This window comes from Rhipicephalus microplus, chromosome 7 (assembly GCF_043290135.1).
Source record: "Rhipicephalus microplus isolate Deutch F79 chromosome 7, USDA_Rmic, whole genome shotgun sequence".
Lineage (NCBI taxonomy): Eukaryota > Metazoa > Arthropoda > Arachnida > Ixodida > Ixodidae > Rhipicephalus > Rhipicephalus microplus.
This window is the reverse complement of record NC_134706.1, coordinates 124755233-124774876: the sequence shown is the minus strand read 5'-3', so window position 1 is coordinate 124774876 and position 19644 is coordinate 124755233. Positions and strand designations below refer to the sequence as shown.

Genomic DNA, 19644 nt, shown 5'->3' with positions numbered 1-19644 from the left:
CGCAAATCGAGGGATGAAAAGAATTCTGCTCCTTGCAGGCTGTCAATCGCGTCATCTACCCGCGGTAGTGGATACACGTCCTTACGAGTGATCTTGTTGAGGCGTCGGTAGTCCACACAGAACCGCACAGAACCGTCCTTCTTCGTGACGAGAACGACAGGAGATGCCCAGGGGCTGCTAGAGGGGCGAATAACATCGCGGCGAAGCATGTCGTCGACTTGCTCGTTGATTACACGGCGTTCTGTGGGAGATACGCGATATGGACGTTGCCGCAGCGGTGGCTGTGCGCCTGTGTCGATGCGATGCGTAACGGTGGATGTGCGGCCGAGAGAAGGTTGAGCGACATCGAAAGAAGAGCGGAATTCTTCCAACAGGCCCAAAAGCTGGGAACGCTGGTCCTGCGTAAGGTCGTCGGGTATGCAGGGACCGAATATATCATCGGATGATGAAGCAGATGTCGAAACAGCACCAAGCGTACAGGAACTTGAGCAGTGCATGTCATCGGGTTGATCCATAACTTGCGCGTCTTCGATGGGTTCCACGCTGCCGAGACATTCTCCTCGCACCAACGTAACGCTGTACGGAGATGAGTTCACAACAAAAATAGTGTTGCTGCCGTGAGTGAGTTGCACGGTCGCGAAAGGAACCAGCAAGCTTTTTCTTATGAATACACGATGAGATGGCGAGAGGAGTGCAGCGGTGTCAGAAAGGCTTGCGCAGTAGAGCGACACCGCAACGGACGAGTTTGCAGGCACTTGAGTGTCGTCTCTGACGAGTAACTTGCTTGCAGTGGATGGACTGTCGGCCGGCGTCAAAGAAGAGAATGGCGCGAGGTCTATTTCTGCTGGTGCGCAATGAATGACGGCGTCATGGCGGGAGAGAAAATCCCATCCTAGGATGACGTCGTGAGAGCATGAAGAAATTACGATGAATTCGACCGCATACATCACGTCCTGAATCATAAGGCGGGCTGTGCACATCGCTGTAGGGTGAATGCTTTGGGCGCTGGCTGTACGGAGGGAGAGCCCGCAAAGCGGCGTGGTCACTTTGCGCAGTAATCGGCTAAGTTTTTCGTCCATCACGGATACGGCGGCTCCAGTATCTACAAGGGCACATGCACGAACGCCATCCACAAGCACGTCTATCACGTTCGACGGGCTTTCCTGAGGGCTTCCGCAGTTCGACAGCGTCGCAGCCCTTGCCTCGTGGACTGCGACGACTAGTTTTCCTGGTCGCCTGCGAGTGGACGTGGCCGCATCGGCGACAGTGAGCGACGTCGTGGAGATGGTGAACGGCGGGTAGACGGAACGGGGCGGGACGACGGTGACATAGGCGGCGGTTGGTCATAAAAGCGGCTTGACTGGCTGGGAGAGTTGGAGGCGACCTGCGGTTGCTGCACACGATTGCAATATCGTGCTACATGACCAACGCAACCGCAAGCAAAGCAGATGGGGCGATTGTCAGCAGTGCGCCATTGGTTTGCGGGTCGCATCCATGTCGCAGAACGCGATTGGCGAGCCGGCTGCTGATATGAGTGCATGGTAGGCGGCACTCGGGGCACGTGGGTGACGCCGGCGTATGTAGGCGAGACAGGTTCTCCAAAGGCCTGGGGCCTCGCGACGGGTTCGGTGTAATTTAGGGGAACAGCGACAGAAATCGGCGGGGGCGGCCTGGCGACAACTTGGGCGTAGCTGAGTGGCACCGATGCAGGAGGCGGCTGGTGGTATTCAGGGACGACCTCCGCGATTTCCTGCTGAATGGCTCGGCGGAGCGGAGGTAGAAGTGTACTGGATGGCTGTTGAGCATGTTGTGGGGAAGCAAAAGCCAGTAGAGAGACCTTGCGGGCAACTTCCTCACGCACGAACGACTTGATTTCGGCGAGCAAGGTTGCGTGGTCAGGAACTGCTGACAAGGCCGAGAGATCAGCATCACGTGGTGGCGGGCGACGGGTCATCAAGCGCTGCCGCCGCAGCTCGTCGTAACTTTGGCATAACATGATGACTTCTGCCACAGTGCGGGGGTTCTTTGCCAGGAGCATGGTGAAGGCATCGTCGGCGATGCCTTTTAGAACATGCGTGATTTTGTCAGCCTCTGACATGTTCAGGTCGACTTTCTTGCACAAGTCAAGGATGTCCTCAATATAACTTGTGAAGGACTCGCCGGTCTGCTGGGCTCGTTCACGTAAACGCTGTTCAGCTTGCAGCTTACGAACGGCCGGGCGGCCGAACACGTCGACGACAGCGGTTTTAAAAGCGGACCATGTCGGGAAATCAGATGCGTGGTTGTTGTACCACATGCCGGCCACACCCGCGAGATAGAAAAACAGGTTGCCGAGTTTACCTGCCTCGTCCCAATGGTTGGGGACGCTCACGCGTTCGTACATGGCCAGCCAGTCCTCGACGTCGGTGCCATCCGCTCCGGTGAAGACAGGAGGGTCGCGGATGCGGGGGACACCGGGACATGGCGTCGGCGTAGGAGGAAGCGTTTGCTGGGCGGCGTCTTGGTACATGGTTGGAGGCACGGTACGGGATTGAAGCTCCAAAGGCATCGAATGCTGACCGAAGGTGTTTGAAGGGCACAGCACTCTCAGCACTCTCCACCAAATTGTTAAGCGGTTTATTGGCGGACACTCAGCGATGATTCACGACAGCGACAGTCAATTGGGGGATCGACTCTCTGCACGAGCTGCTCTTCTTCTTAAGAAAAGGGCGACCCACTAGAAGGCGCTGAAGAGGACGACCCACTGTTCAAAGGCTTTACCACAATATTTATTTATTTATTGAAAATACCTTACAGGCCAGAAGGCATTGAGTAAGGGGGGTTACAGTGAAAAATCGCATGTAAATTTCAAAATTTATATATATATAAATATATATAAATCAAATATATATATATATATTTCAAATATATATATATATATATATATATATATATATATATATATATATATATATATATAATAAATTTTAATATATAAAATAATGAAAAATAAAATAAATAATTAGTATAATATTCTAATAAATAATTAAAAATATAAGGAATAAAAAATAGAGAATAAATTGTATCATGATTTCATTCGTTCGCGGAACACAGACGCCTTAGCTGAGTACAAGAAATACAGAAACGTTTTAAATTCAGAAATACGAAAGGCTAAACAGAACTACTGTGAAAAATTATTTGAAAGCGTTTACAATGACCAGAGGAAGCTATGGGAGGTCATAAATGGGCTTACGAACACAAATAAGGGTTGTAATAGGACAAAGAACCTAACAATTATTGGTCAGATTTTTAGTGGTGAAAGGTTGGCCAATGTTATGAATGAACATTTCATAAATGCGGATTCCTTTATTTTAACGGGTGAAAAGCTGCTGATAAGTCTCCTTTGCCGTATTTTATTTTTCTCGCACCCACAGATCCGGTTGAAATAGAAAGATTAATCAGAAAACTTAAAAACAATGTTGCATCAGGGATTGATGAGATAGGTTCTGTTGAGTTAAAAATAGTGTCACCATTGATATCTAATCTCTTGGCCTATATTACCGACCTCACCCTCACTAACGGTGTATTTCCAGAGCAGTTAAAAATGGCAAAAGTCACTCCAGTACATAAAGATGGTGATATCAATACTTTAGCAAACTATCGACCTATATCCGTGCTTCCAACAATATCAAAAATATTTGAAGGGGTTATTTATGATAGACTTGCATTCTTTTTTGATAAGCATCAAATAATAACAGAAAGTCAGTATGGTTTTCAAAAAAATGAATCAACAGAACAAGCTCTACTGTATATTATAGATAAGATAATCAAAAATATGGAAAACAAAAAATATACTATTGGGCTCTTCCTTGATCTTCAAAAGGCATTTGACTCCATACAATTCAAATCATTTATTCATAGATTATCAAGTTATGGGGTGCGTGGAGTTGCATTACAACTGTTTAAAAGTTACCTTGAAGATCGTTATCAGTATGTACAACTGAATGACACTATTTTTGCAAAGATAAAATTAAACCAAAGAGTCCCCCAAGGACCTATACTGGGGCCATTATTGTTCCTTGCCTATATAAATGATATTGTCGATATACCTCATTCTCCTGAACTTATAATGTACGCGGACGATACGAATGTTTTCTTTTCATCAGACAATCTAATATCACTTCAGGTCAGTGTAAATAATTATCTAAGAAATCTTTCAAATTGGTTAAGGCAAAATGGACTGCACTTGAATGCAAAAAAAACAACCTATATGATATTCCGACCTATAAACAAACCTATTTGTAACATAGCTGTAAAATTCGAAGGAAATTGCATCGCACATGTTAGGAAACAAAAGTTTCTTGGTGTGTGGTTTCAGGAGGAATTAAACTGGAACACACATGTAAATCATCTGATCACCGCATTAGCGCGAATAGTTGGTTGTTTTTTTTAGAACAATGCACTTCATCCCATTGAGGTTAAAAATAAGTATGTACTATGCACTCTTCCATTCTAAAGTAACTTATGGGATATTAGTCTGGGGAACGACATCACAAGGGAATTACCATAAGTTAATAACTATACACAAGAGAATATTGCGCTGCTTTGAAAAATACAGGGGGAATCTACAAGACTTGCGCACTGCGCCACTATTCATTAAACATTCCATACTCAGAATTGATCAATTATATCATTTTAAATTGCTTCATTTAATACAAAAGACTAAGCTATATGAAGAAAGTTGCACCGAAATACCACACTACAGTCTGCGAGTACAAAAGAAACGAGCTCCTAGAACAAGAACCAAGTATGGAAAACAAAGTGTTGCTTACCAGGTACCTCAGGTTTTAAATACCCTTGCAGATCAATTGAACTTTAGGGCGAGTAGTGCGACTTTCAAGAAACAAATAAAGAACCTATTCATAACCACCGGTCTACACTATCGAAACTACGTAATGGAGTCTCATGCCTCTGCAAATGCTTAAATTGTTCATAAATTTGTATGTCAATTATACGACTGTATACAGCGCAATTCATTGTATCCGCATGTATTTTGTGTCTTTTTTTGAGTTATTTTATTGATATCGTTTAGTTGTGAATTTTCACGAGAGTGACCTCTAATTCTTGAAATGTGTTATGTAAACTTCTTATGCTATTTATGTTTGAATTTTGTGTGAACAATTGCAGGTTGCTTGAAACCAATGTATTGAATATATATATTGTTTGTCAGTGCTGATGTCTAAGCTTTGCACTGTCACAGACTGCGGAGGGACAAGGGCCTTTGTCAGGCTGTTCGCCTTTAGCCCTTTGCCCCTGCAGTGAGCTCTGTATCCGGCTTACTGTAAAGAAAAAAGTACTACTACAACAACTACTGTATATATATATATATATATATATATATATATATATATATATATATATATATATATATATATATATATATATATATATATATATATATATATATATACATATATATATATATATATATATATATATATATATATATACATATATATATATATATATATATATATATATATATATATATATATATATATATATATATATATATATATACAATTACAGTAAGTGACGTTGACGCCGGCGGCAAAATCCAGCCAAGGATGTCCACATAATTGATATTACAAAAATAAATTATTTTAACACACAATTCAATCATGTAACTAGTCACATCAATCGGAGGTTTGGGGGTTCTTGGGTCGTATTCACCTTTTTCATAACTACTTGGTAAAGCCGTTTTCCTATTGCTCAGCCGGCTTCGTTATTGTTATGTCTCGCATGGCAATTGGCGGAAATACTCTCTTGTGAGACGTTTTTCGCATAAGAGGTTTTTGCAAATACAGACCCTATTTCAACTGTGTATATATAGCCAGTAATCAAATGGACCACTTTCACTTCTCAGATGGCGAGCCTTATGGACGACAGCTCCAACGAGTTTCTTCAAGTCATCGAATCCCTGAGGAAGAAGGACGAAGCTCTCGAGTTCCGCGATCTTTTCCAGAGACTCACCGCAGACGTCATCATTCGATCGGCGTTTGGTCTCAAATCCGACCTGCAGCAAAAAGAGCGATTGAAGAGCACAACAGAGTCGCTGTTTCGGGAGACGTTGGATAGCTTGCAACAATTTCGCCGGGCGTGGATAAATTTCCTTACTGGTAAGTTTAGCGATCCTGTACCTACCCTGAACATATAACACCAAAAATAGAGTTTTCGGTAAAATTTGTGCTTCGCAAGCTTTTCTGTTGAGTAAACGCTTTTTTCTTCTATTGAAATACTCAGCCTGAGTACGTGAGCGTTGTAACATGACCACTCGACTAAAGAAAAATAGACAACAAACGTTGCGGCTTGGTACATCGCGCAGAAAAACACGGACACAAGCATTACAGTGTTGACCGTTCCGTCTGTGTTGGGGCCAGTTGATATACAGCCACTCATATCTAGAGTGAAAAGAAAAAAAAAACGACTTGTTCCATGCGTGAGATGTTGTGTCCCGCCAGATATAGGTATGCTGGCAAGTCGCTGTGTTTGATGGTGCCGTTGACTGGCAACAATGATGTCAACATCGGGTACCGTGAATGGCACGACACTGCATGACGATCAAATCCCTTATGATTGAAATTAAATACCAATCTTTCTGAAAAAAACCGCATCCGGAGGAATGATGGCATGATCCCTAATAATACTGGCGGAGGGTTTCAGGTTCCTCAAGAGAATCAACACAAAGGCACTTGTGTGTTCTTGAAACCACCTTGGCGTGACCCGGCTTGTGACGCCACAGTGGCAATAAGTTAAACCATGGCTGCGTCAGATCCAGCAGTGGTTCAAGTATATGCAGTTCTCGCCATTTTTCTGACGCGCAATGATTACATTACTTTTATTGACAGGTCAAGGTTGTATACTGTGAATTTTATAGTTCTGTACTTCCATACTGTACTTTGCGACGCCAACTATTGTACAAGAGAAGAGGAGTGGCCGGTGCCACACCTATACAAGCACTTGCCACCCCGTTACATACATGTAATAAAAACGTGTTTGTACTAGCATATTATACTGAGTACCACTCCATTTTTAGAGAACTGGGGCTCTTTACTGCAGCACCAGGCACTGAAATTTTGTTCCCTTAGTGAGCCTCCACACTGGGGAGTTGTACGGTTCGTTTTTCATAGGAAAGTTTGCCCACGTGAACGCTATAAATTAAAACTGGTTTTTCAAGGTGGACATACTTTTTTATGGCCGCCAGAACTTGCAAGAGGAACGGAAGAAACCACATAAGTAAAGCTCAGCCTCTTTTGATCACATAATTGCCCCTCGGGTTTACACCACCAAATTTTTCTCGTCAGTTTCGTTATCATTGATCCGGGAGTCTAGTTAGGAATGCATTAATGCTGACTTTGCGGCTGAGAATTTGTGCGATTTCTATTTGTTATAGTATTAGGCGAGAGCAATGCATTTAGTCTGAAGGCCCAGAATAAACTCTACAAGTTTCAGTGTCAAAGGTATGCAAGCACTACAGCCCATGCTAAGAAATAACAATCCCATTGTGTTGAAATTGTGCGTGAGTAATATTTATCTGTTATTCATTAGGATTACCAATATTTCGCTGTGTAGCCGAAACCTGGAGGCTCGCTAAGAGGGTTCAGCTTCAACTGAGGACGACGCATCAATTAGTGCAAAAAAAAAACAAAAATCGTGTAACATTGAGAAGCAAGGAGAGATCGGAGCGCATCAAGAAACAAGTGAGAGCTAGACATCTTAGTCGAAAATAAGAACAAGAAATTGGCATATGGGCAGAGCACGTAACGCGAAAGCAAGATAGCCGTTGGACGTGAAAAGTAACTGAGTATATTCCTGGAGGAGCCAAGCGTGGGAGGGAGAGACAGAAAGCTAAGTGGGACGACGAAATCAAGAAGCGTGCGGGTATAACACAGCAGCAGCAAGCGTAGCATCGGGTATAATAACATATTAATGGAAGGGCCGTTGTCCTGCAGTGGGCGTAGTCATGATGATGATGATAATGACAGGGTAAAAAGTAATGAGACCTACCTTGCCTCGCCACCTAAAGAATGCGACGTCACATGACGTCAGCGCATTCTTATCTATCCCATCGATTTCTTTTCTTAATTTCAATGCTTTTGCCAGATTTCATTTAGTTTTCCTTTCCAGCTTGCTTTCCGGAGTTTAATCCTTTGTGGAGGCTGATCATATCATTCGGTTCACGACATAACAAGACGGCGGCAGACAAGTGTTTTGACGAGATCACTTCCATCATACAGTTTCGTCGTGAAAACCGTGAGGTAGGTCATTTAGGTAGCCGTCAACGCCGCTATATTGACGGCCCATCTCTCCCTCTACCAGTGTCACGTTTCGGGAGTTTTTGAAGCGCACAAACGGGAAGATAAATGGGAAATTGCAGTTTAAGATACGTTTGCAAAACGTGTACACGCTTCTCCTGCTTGTTACACTCCTGCCTTGATCATTCAATGAAGATGTACCTTGAAATGTGTGTAATGAAGCGTGTGCGTTACCGTGATTAAAGTCACAGCCCTTCTGTCAACAATAAAAACAGCACCGGGCAAACGGTCTATTTTTGCGAGGTATGAAATATATTATCAATGCAAAGTTAGCCCCAAAAAATATGGCAATAAAGAGCCAAAAAAATACAGGACAGGCGCTTGTTTTGTGGTGACCTCACCAGAAAACGTCGGCCACAAGATTATGTGAAGGGCGCCGTCATGTGGTACAATATGATGAGATGTATTCAATGATGACCTCATTGCTAGCGTAATGACGACGCCACGATCTTATCTGGTCAGAGGCATCGTGCTGATGTCACTGAAGAACGTCATTGCAGGACATGAGTGATGCTGTCATGTAACATGATATCGGATTTATATCGAATGAGATAACGTTGTTCGTATGGCAGCTAATCTCCAACAGTGCTTGTAATTAGATAACACAACACGTTTGCCATCACTGACAAGCATCAGCTGGTGGATGTCAACAGTAGGCGGTGGCATCTTGCTCGTAAACATGGCAGTTTCATTCAGCAAATCAGTTTTGTTTCAATCGCACTCTGCCTTCACAGATGAAAAAGATCATCTTCATTGTCGCTAGTACGTACAACACTATTTATATCACTAGGCATTTCTTTACCTTCTATGTGTGGTGGCCACATTTTCGGTGAAGGTGAAAATGCTTGAGGCTCAACTGCTTAGATTTAGGCAGTCGTTAAACAAACCCAGGTGCGTGAAATATCCGGAGCCTCATAAGGTGGTTTTGAAGCGTTAAACTACAGCAACTATTTAATATTATTATTATTATTATAATACTAATATTATTATATTACTTGTAGGATTTATAACAAGCTCGTCAAAAAATTGTCTAATTTTCATGGTTTCAGAGAGATAGGTGCGATCTTCTGCAGCTGATGCTCAATGCTGAAGTGGAGGACGCCAACCTTGTGAACGTGCACTCGCTCACGGCATCCGGGGATGCTGATAGCGCATCTGAAGGTACTAACCTTTGCCGACGTTTCATAGCATGTATCAGTAAAGGTTAAAAATGTACTGATACGTTTTTAAGACTTCATAGAACAAATATATTTCAGACAACACGCATAAAGTATTTACCTGCAATTCTAAAGTTCTGAGCATCAGCACACCATCCCGCGAAACACGAAGTCGCTATCAGTTTCTCCAGACAGCTCTTCACTCATTAATGTTCAGATCTGGAGCTAGCAAGTTGCGGGTCGCTTTCTCCCAATGACATCACACTGCAACGATACGTCACTGAAAAGCCGCTGCCTGGATGTCAAAAACAAAAATTCTTTTTTAAGGTAGCTGTATGAAAATTGTGTGGTATACATTCTCAGCCAGCATAATGTTCCTAAAAGTTTTCTCGACACCATTCAGGTAGTCCGGAAATGTTTGAAATCCCTTTCGACACTCTTTCAAGTATTTTATTTCTATTAAATACAGGGTGTCCGTAAGATCGTGGTGCACTTTCAACTTGTCACAGGACATCAACGAAACAGGATAGAAATGTGAAATCTGCACCAAATGAAATTTAAAAAACACCAACTTTTGTATCTATTCAGTGCAATTTTAATTTCCTCCGTTATACCCTACACATCGACCTAAGCACTTGGGGGCTAAGTTGTGTGTCTTGGCTGGCGTTGCGTTTTCACTAGAACTGTTTCAATTTTGTAGTTAACGGGCGCACAAAGGTCACCGCAATCATTGTACACTCTTCATTTGCGAAAAGGGCTTGCTTTTTGGACACAGCAAAGTAACAACCGAGACGTTTATTCGCGTTCATGTGTACCTGCGAGTACGTATCGTGCGTCATTGGTGCGTTAGAAACGCGGGGCACGTTTTAATCTGCTTGCCATTCGGCAAGAAACCTTCCAGTTCATTGTTCACCTTTGCGGCAAAGCTGTGACTTTTTTGGTCATTATTATACATTTTTGTTCTTTCGTTGCTTTTCTGTAACCGCCCTGCCGTGGTGGTCTAGTGATTAAGGTACTTTCCTTCCAACCCACTGGTCATGGGATCGAGTCCCGGCTGCGGCAGCGGCATTTTTGATGGAGGCAAAAATGATGTAGGCCCGTGTGCTCAGATTTGGGCACACGTTAAAGAACTCAAGGTGGTCAAAATTTCCGGAGCCCTCCACTACGGCGTCTCTAATCATCATATGATGTTTTACAGACGTTATACCCCAGATATCAATCAATCACCTTTCCTGTAATCGATCGAATGGAAACTATGATTTTAACGACATACTGTAACCACGTACATAGGTCCCCTCTCCATTATCTTTCAGGGAACCAGCCTGAAAAGGTAAAAGCAGGCGGAAAAACGAGTGTTCTCACGAATACAGAAATCTTGGCCAATGGCTTCAGTTTCTTCGTTGCAGGGTAAGAATCATCACACATTCTAATACTTATCTCCTCGACGTTAAGTGGAGGGAATATTGGGGCCAGAGACTGGGACGTCATTTGGACAACTGCATGCTTAATTTCAACATAAGATTTTACAACAAAGTAATCACACACAAAGCGTGGTAGAACATATCGTTGTCCAAAATGTTCACAGTGGCAAACGACAAGACATCTCGTACTGTTAGGCTCATCAAAAGAAAAAAACAATACCTGAAGACGTAACCTCTGAAAGGAAACTCGCGGAATCGCCGTGCATGCTCGCGTCTAGGAACATCTAACAACATTGAAAAAGCTATGTACTGCATAACTTACAGGTTCGAGACGACAGGCTCATCGATGGCATTTCTGTCATATCTCCTCGCGAAACACCAGGACATTCAGGACCGACTCAGAGAAGACGTCCTTGCCGTCCTCAATAGAGACGTAGGTCATTTTATGCACTATCTCTCTACATTTTCTTTCTATTTGCTCGTCATTCACAGTAAAAATGTGTTTTTTTCAGGGTGCCTTTACGTACGACAACGTCTTTGGCATAAAATACCTGGACCAGGCTATATCAGAATCTCTGCGCTTTTATTCGCCAGTCGTAGGGTGAGACGTGCTTTATGATTCGAATACTTCTCTTCATTCAGAGCTGGTAATCATTCGGGGTAATTGTATGTATTATTCATCGAACGGGCGAACATTTATATCAAATGTAGGGAAAGGATAACACCGTTCCTATTACATATATTATGTTTACAGGAGCACTTTCATGTGTGTGTGTGTGTGTGTGTGTGTGTGTGTGTGTGTGTGTGTGTGTGTGTGTGTGTGTGTGTGTGCGTGTGTGTGTGTGTGTGTGTGTGTGTGTGTGTGTGTGTGTGTGTGTGTGTGTGTGTGTGTGTGTGTGTGTGTGTGTGTGTGTGTGTGTGTGTGTGTGTGTGTGTGTGTGTGTGTGTGTGTGTGTGTGTGTGTGTGTGTGTGTGTGTGTGTGTGTGTGTGTGTGTGTGTGTGTGTGTGTGTGTGTGTGTGTGTGTGTGTGAACAGGGTCTGAATGGTAAACACTGCAGCACGTTTTAAACACTCGGATAAAGACATACATTCAGGGTATCACCGCCTTCTTCCTTTTCTTTTTTTCAAATAATATTGCTACATGCCAGTGCATGAAGCTGAAGAAGACAAAGCAGATAGACTGGCGCAAGCTAATGTGTGTGGGTGGGGCTCCTCGCCTTACCGGCTGTAAATACATCGATGACTACCACTCCGAGTCATTCTCCTTCTCGTAACATATTTGATGGAGTTGTGCGATCCCCGACTTCGCCATGGAACTCCGAAGCGGATGCTCCCTCGCGGCTTACAACATGACCACTCAAGACTCGGCTACATCCTTTCCGGTTGCTCGCCCTTCTGCCTGACCTGTCAACCCAGTGCCCGCAACAACTTTCGTGACGCTTCCCACGGATCAAAGACCCCGGCGTGTTCTCGGGCAGCGAGGGTGCCGACGTCGACCAGTGGCTACGCCTCTACGAATGCGTCAGCGCCACTTACAGGTGGGATCCCACTCTTATGCTTGCAAACGTCATCTTTTATCTCGACGGAAACCCTCGTGTTTTGTTTGACAACCACGAGCATGACATAACAAGCTGGGACAGCTTCAAGGCAAAGATCCGTGAGCTTTCTGGCAACATCTCTGGTCATTGTTAAGCTGCGGAAAATGAGTTGTCGACTCGCGCACAATCTTGCACGGAACCCTACATCGGTTATATTCAGGCTGTTCTTTCACTATGCCACCAAGCTGACGAATATATGACCGAACCTGAAAACGTTGCGCATATCCTAAAGGGTATCAACGACGATGCGTTCAACTTGTTGGTATTCAACCATGTGTCATCTGTTGATGCGATCATTCAAGAATGCCGCCGGTTCCAACAAGCTAAACGCAGACGCATCTCCCATCAGTTCCAGCGCCTTCCGAACACCACTGCGACGTCCTCGTGTCTCGACACATATCATCCACCAGACACCTGTGACAACTTGACGCGAATAGTCAGGCGGGAGCTTGAAGCGGCTGCTCCAGCTAAGGTGGGACCAACGTCCCCTGACCCCTCTCCGCCAATTACGTTGCCTCTCATTCAAGCAGTCGTCCAGCAGGAAATCGCTAGCTTGGCAATTCACTCTATCTCACCATCTCCCCTCACCGACTACCAGCCCCGATACACGCCTGCACGTCCCTTCCCGACCGGCTCTCCCTCAACATTCCGTAATCCATCCGCATGGCGAACACACGACAAGCTGATCTGCTTCTCGTGTCACAGAATCGGGCACATTTTTCGCCATTGCAGAAGTCGCTGGGGTCCTCCTGCACAACTGTCCCCTCGTCCCTTCTATGCTCGTCCTGCCTATCGTCATGAGACCAGCCGCGACCATTCTGCCCCGGAACCTGCTTCTGAACACCGCTACTCCCGCTCTCCATCCCCCCAACGTCGCCAGTCTCGTTCTCCACAGCGTCGCCGACCATCTTCCTCCCCGCTTTCCCACGAGGTTCCCCGACGAAAAACACACGACAAGCTGATCTGCTTCTCGTGTCACAGAATCGGGCACATTTTTCGCCATTGCAGAAGTCGCTGGGGTCCTCCTGCACAACTGTCCCCTCGTCCCTTCTATGCTCGTCCTGCCTATCGTCATGAGACCAGCCGCGACCATTCTGCCCCGGAACCTGCTTCTGAACACCGCTACTCCCGCTCTCCATCCCCCCAACGTCGCACATTTTCGCAATGGCGAAAAATGTGCCCGATTCTGTGACACGAGAAGCAGATCAGCTTGTCGTGAACGACTTATACTTTGACTTCTTTGTTCCTGGACTGCTCAGTGAGTGACGGGTATTATGGGTGATAAGCCGCCCACTACTGTGAAGGAACTAGTTAAGGCCTTGTCAGATTTTTCTGCTAGAATTGATACCAAACATGATGAGCTAAAGAAAGACATCACAAAGGTTATTGAAGGCGAACTACAAACTCTTAGACAGTCAATCAACTTCATGAATGAGCAATTTGAGCAATTCAGGGTGGAACTTGGCGAAACAAAGAAAGAACTTGCTGCGGTGCGAGCAGAAAACCACGCGATTAAAAGCGAAAACAGTCGCCTCGTCAAGAATATTAAGGAAATAAAACAGGAACTCACTGCTCAGCAACAATATAGTAGACAGAATAACCTAGAAATAAAGGGAGTTCCTGTGATGGAGGGGGAAAACTTGGTCTCCACAATGCAACAGCTTGCCAGCTACCTGAAAGTTGAAATCAAAGAAACAGATATAGACGTCGTGCACGGAGTTCCATCAAGGAACGCGTCAACACCTAACATCATAGTTAGGTTTCTTTCGAGAGCTGTGAAAGATAATGTTCTGAAGACTGCTAAGAAGCAACGACTTAACACGACAGCTTTAGGTTTTCAGGGCATCGCATCTCCAGTGTACATAAATGAGCACTTGTGTCCGGCAAACAAGGAATTGCTAACAGCCGCTCTAAAGACAAAGCGGGAAAAAAAGTGGAAGTACACCTTGGTAACTGGTGGAAAGATTTTGATGCGGAAGGCGGATAATTCACGTGTGCTTCACGTCACATGTGCTGAGGATCTTTCCAAAGTTGTTTGAGGATTGCCTGCTTGTTTCTGTAACCTGGAGTTTCCTATACTTTTAAATGGCGTTTTCTTTTTCTGAGGTTGAAAACATATGGCTGCAGCAGGATCATTTCGCAGTATTACATTGTAATATTCGCAGCATAAAAAAGAACTTCGATCATCTGCTTTCGTACTTATCACAGCACTCGTTTAAATATGATGTCATCGCTATAACTGAAACTTGGCTTCGAGAAAGCGAATCAGTTCATTTACCCGGCTACGTCATGCTTTCGCAACCTAGAAACAGTGCTACACGAGGAGGGGGTGTGGCGCTATTTATCAAAGACTGCTTTAGTTTCGTTCACCTTAGCAATAGCTCATGCTGCAGTTCATCGGCAGAGACTCTTTTTATTCATCTTCAGAATGGTGTCATCATCGGTGTAATATATCGTCCACCAATTTCCAGTGTGGCTGATTTCATTACTGTGATGGAAAGTACCATGATACCCATTGTGGCCTCTAAAGCACCTATTATTGTCTGCGGTGATATTAACATAGACGTGTCTGGAGATACATGTGATGATTACGTGTTTTTGCTACAATCAGTTAATCTGAGAAATGTTATTTCATCACCCACTCGCATAACAGACCACTCGGAGTCGATTATTGATCACGTGTTGTGTAACGCTGACCTGGATGTATCGGCAGGCGTATACGCTGTTGCTATTGCGGATCACAATCCCACCTTTCTATTTTTACCCCAGAAATACATTTGTGCTCCTGCCATACCTGCCATTAAACGAACAACACGTGTCGACTATAATTCCGTGCAAAAACTACTACAAGGAACGAATTTTGATGCCCTCTATGATGAAGACGTGGACGTCGAGTGTGATAACATTGTAAAATGCATTATGGATGTCATTGAACGATCAACGCGTAGCTGTTCGCGCCGAAATTATGACCATGCCATATGTCCATGGATGAATAGAAATATACTTGAGGTTTTGAAGCTGAAAGATTTTTACTACGACAAATGGAAAAATAACAGGAGCAATGAATACTACCATCAAAATTTTAAGCTTTACAGAAACAAGTCAGTAGCAATGATAAGAAAATCCAAGAAGTGCTACTATACCAACCTAGTGAAAAAAAATGATGGTAACACGAAGAAAATATGGCAGATTGTTAAAGACGTCACTGGCATGGGTAGCAAAGAACGCATTACACCTGATAATCCAACTCGTGAAGTGGCCGACAACTTTAACGATTACTTTACTAATATTGGTCTCAGCCTTGCGAGGAAGTTCCCTACTCATATGCAGAATTTAAATGCACCCTGTACTGTTACCAATAATTTTGATTTATGTGATGTAACTGAGGATGACATCCGACAAGTAATTAATAAGTTACCAGGGAACAAGGCAGCTGGACATGACGCCATATCATCAAGGATTTTAAAGGAGAATATTGATGTATTGTGTGGTCCCTTATGCCATATATTTAATCATGCATTTTCCTCTAAAACTTATCCTAGTATACTTAAGACCGCCAAAGTAATACCAGTGTACAAATCTGGTGATCGGAATCTTCCGGACAGCTACAGACCAATATCTGTTCTGAGTAGTATTAACACTACGCTTGAAAAACTAATATCGTCGCAATTAAGGCGCTTCCTGGGTGAACAGAATGTACTTTGTCCCCAGCAACACGGCTTTGTTGCAAACAGGTCCACTTCAACTGCTGTTTCGATGCTTACGCAATATATTAATTCCGCGCTACATGAAAACAACATAGCAATAGCAGTATTTTTAGACATACGAAAGGCATTTGATGCTATTAGTCATTCCATTTTACTGGAAAAAATGCATTCTTATGGGATAAAAGGTAACTCGCTTGATTTTTTTTCTAGTTATCTATCGGCACGCAAACAAAAGGTAGTCATTGGTGACATCAAATCATCCTACGGTTATATTAAATGCGGGGTGCCACAGGGTTCAGTTTTGGGCCCTATATTGTTCTCTCTTTATATTAATGATGTCCCGCGATCCCTACAAAGGTCAAGGGCACTGATGTACGCGGACGACGCTGTTTTAGTTTTCACAGGACACTCCTTAGCAGATTTACAAAATGACGCGATGACCGATTTATCGAACATTTCGGAATGGTTTGCCAGGAATCAGCTGACTGTTAACTGTACTAAAACAAAGTATATGGTGTTTCACTCTCGTAGGAAACATATTGACGCTGAATCTCTTAACCTAACAATAAACAACACTCCTATTCAACAAGTTCCTTGTTTTAAATATTTAGGCGTCACTTTTGATGAACACTTACACTGGCATGAGCAAGTACAAAGTGTGTGCGCAAAGCTAGCCTATGGCTGCTATTCTCTAATAAAAGCTCGCCAATATTTTCCACAAGCTATTCTCCGCACACTCTACTTTTCATTGTGTCATTGTCACATAGGTTACTGTCTGGAATCGTGGGGTGTGACGTACAACAGTTATCTAAAAACTCTTGAGCGACTTCAAAAGCGTACACTGAAAATCATAAGCCAAGATGAATCAGTAAGTAATATTTTCCAATCACAACGCATTCTCTCAGTTCCGATGTTGCGTGACTACAAAATTGCTGTTTCAGTAAATAACATAATTAATAGAAATTCACCTTTGCCTGCTGATCTTTTTTCAATTCCTAAACGCAATACGCGACATGCTTCGAATGGTAATTTCAATCTGCCCAAATGTTTTAATGTTTACGGAGAAAGACTGATACAGTTTAGTGGAACAAAAATATGGAACACGGTCCCCCTAGAGATTAAAACGGCACGTAATTTCAGCATGGCATGTAAATCATTTTTTCTGTGGAGTCAAGACATGTAAGCATGTGTGTGTGATTCGATTTTCATTGTATTTTTTTAATAAGTGCCTATGTATAGAAACTAGCTGCAAGCTAATAAGTATGCATATCTGCAAGAAAAAATGTATTACTGTGTTATCTGTATCACATGATTGTTTTTTTTATGTTGTTACCTCAGAGCTGACCTGTACACTTTTTTATGTTGCACATTGTATTGGACCGTCCACTAGCCACTTTAGGCTATCGGTCCAAATAATCCCTGTAATTGCATATATCTATTTATGAAAATAAAGCTTCATTGATTGATTGATTGATTGATTAAGCGTTGCAGCCCCCGGAGGTGGCACTGCATCGTTCGGACTGACCAAAAATCTTCTTTTGACGATAACTACAAAACGGAACCTCATAGACGTACAAGTAGACGGTGTACATGTCACTGCTCTTGTCGACACCGGCGCCCAACTTTCCGTGATGACGAGTGATTTTCGCCGCAAGCTCAAGAAGGTTCTCACACCTGCGACCACTCTGTTCGTCCGTGTTGCGGATGGTGGAATAGCATCTATCGTTGGAATGTGCTCCGCTCGTGTGAGCATTGCGGATCGACACACAGCTGTTCTCTTCACCGTCCTTGATAAATGCCCCCACGATGTAATCTTAGGCCTTGACTTCCTGTCCACGCATTCTGCCCTCATAGACTGTTCGACCAGTACGCTCCGTCTACACTTGCCCGCAACAGAACCTCTTACACAACGGCCGAGTCGCCTCTGCACAACGGGAAACGCGCGCCTCCCTCCACAGACACTGACCTACATAGAGCTCGTCTCAATACCACCAGTTCCCGACGGTGACTATGTTCTGACCCCTATCACCGATGTTCTCATAAGCCGTGGCATTACATTAGCGCAGACCATTTTGTCCATCGTAGGAAATTCTACGTGCCTCCCAGTTGTCAAATTTAGCTTGACACCTCAAGTTTTAGTCACAAGGGATCTCTTTGGCATTGCTCTGCACCTTAGAAGACAATGCGGTAGATGTTTTCGCGATGGCCGTCCCTTCTGACCCCCCCGCTCAACATCAATCTGCCACTTGCTCCGACAGCGCTATTACTTCGATGATCGCTTTCAACTTAATGCCGCAGCAGACTTATGAGCTCCACCGGGTTCTGCTGTCCTACATCGACGTTTTTGACATCAGCAGCTGTCCGTTGGGGAAAGCTACTGGTATGAGCCACCGCATAAACACTGGTATTGAGCATCCTATTCATAGGAGTCCATATCGGGTGTCGGCGGCCGATTGTCACATCATCCAAAGTGAGGTCGACAAAATGCTCACCAAGGATGTTATTGAGCCATCCTGCAGTCCTTGGCCTTCTCCTGTAGTGCTAGTCCACAAGAAAGACGGTGCATGGCGTTTCTGCGTGGATTATCAACACCTAAAAAATTACCAAAAAAGACGTCTACCCTCTGCCACGAATAGATGATGCGCTTGATTGCCTCTATAGGTCCCACTATTTTTCCTCCATAGACCTTCGTTCCGGCTACTGGCTGATAAAGGTAGATGAAATGGACCGTGAAAAGATGGCATTCATCACCCCCGATTGCCTATATCAGTACGAGGTCATGCCCTTCGGCCTCTGTAACGCTCCAGCCACCTTCGAACAAATGATGGACTCCCTGCTCAGAGGATTCAAATGGTCCACTTGTTTGTGCTACTTGGACGACATCATCGTCTTTTCACCAACATTTGAAACTCTTATAGAGCGCCTCTCAGCTGTCCTGGGAATCTTCCGTCGCGCTTGCCTGCAGCTCAACTCGTCCAAATGTCACTTTGGATGCCATCAAATCACAGTGCTTGGCCATTTAGTAGACGCCAACGGTGTACAACCAGACCCGGCAAAAATAAGCGCCGTCAAATACTTTCCTGTACCACGATCTGCGAAGGATGTACGCAGCTTTATCGGACTATGCTCCTACTTCCGACGCTTCGTGAAAACTTTTGCGCACATAGCGAGGCCGCTTACGCAGCTCCTCAAGAAAGAAGTCCCGTTTTCATGGGGCTTCGGAGAGGCTTCCGCGTCCTCGACTCTCGTCGCTCTTCTCACTAGCCCTCCGATTCTGGCACACTTCAACCCTACTGCCCCTACAGAAATCCGTACAGATGCAAGTGGGCATGACATTGATGCAGTGCTGGCTTAAAAACAACATGGCCATGATTGCGTTATTGCATATGCCAGCCACCTCCTATCC

At 44.2% G+C, this 19644-nt stretch overlaps 1 protein-coding gene across 1 annotated transcript in view; it reads left to right on the top strand.

Annotated features, from left to right (window-relative positions):
• LOC119187401 (cytochrome P450 3A4) overlaps positions 1–19644 on the top strand; it is a 65162-nt gene that overhangs the window by 30883 nt on the left and 14635 nt on the right. Inside the window, exons 6-11 of the mRNA XM_075869649.1 lie at positions 5906–6158; positions 8167–8297; positions 9404–9515; positions 10825–10918; positions 11257–11365; positions 11445–11533. Coding sequence (XP_075725764.1) covers positions 5906–6158; positions 8167–8297; positions 9404–9515; positions 10825–10918; positions 11257–11365; positions 11445–11533 — 788 coding nt within the window. The remainder of the gene's footprint in view (positions 1–5905; positions 6159–8166; positions 8298–9403; positions 9516–10824; positions 10919–11256; positions 11366–11444; positions 11534–19644) is intronic.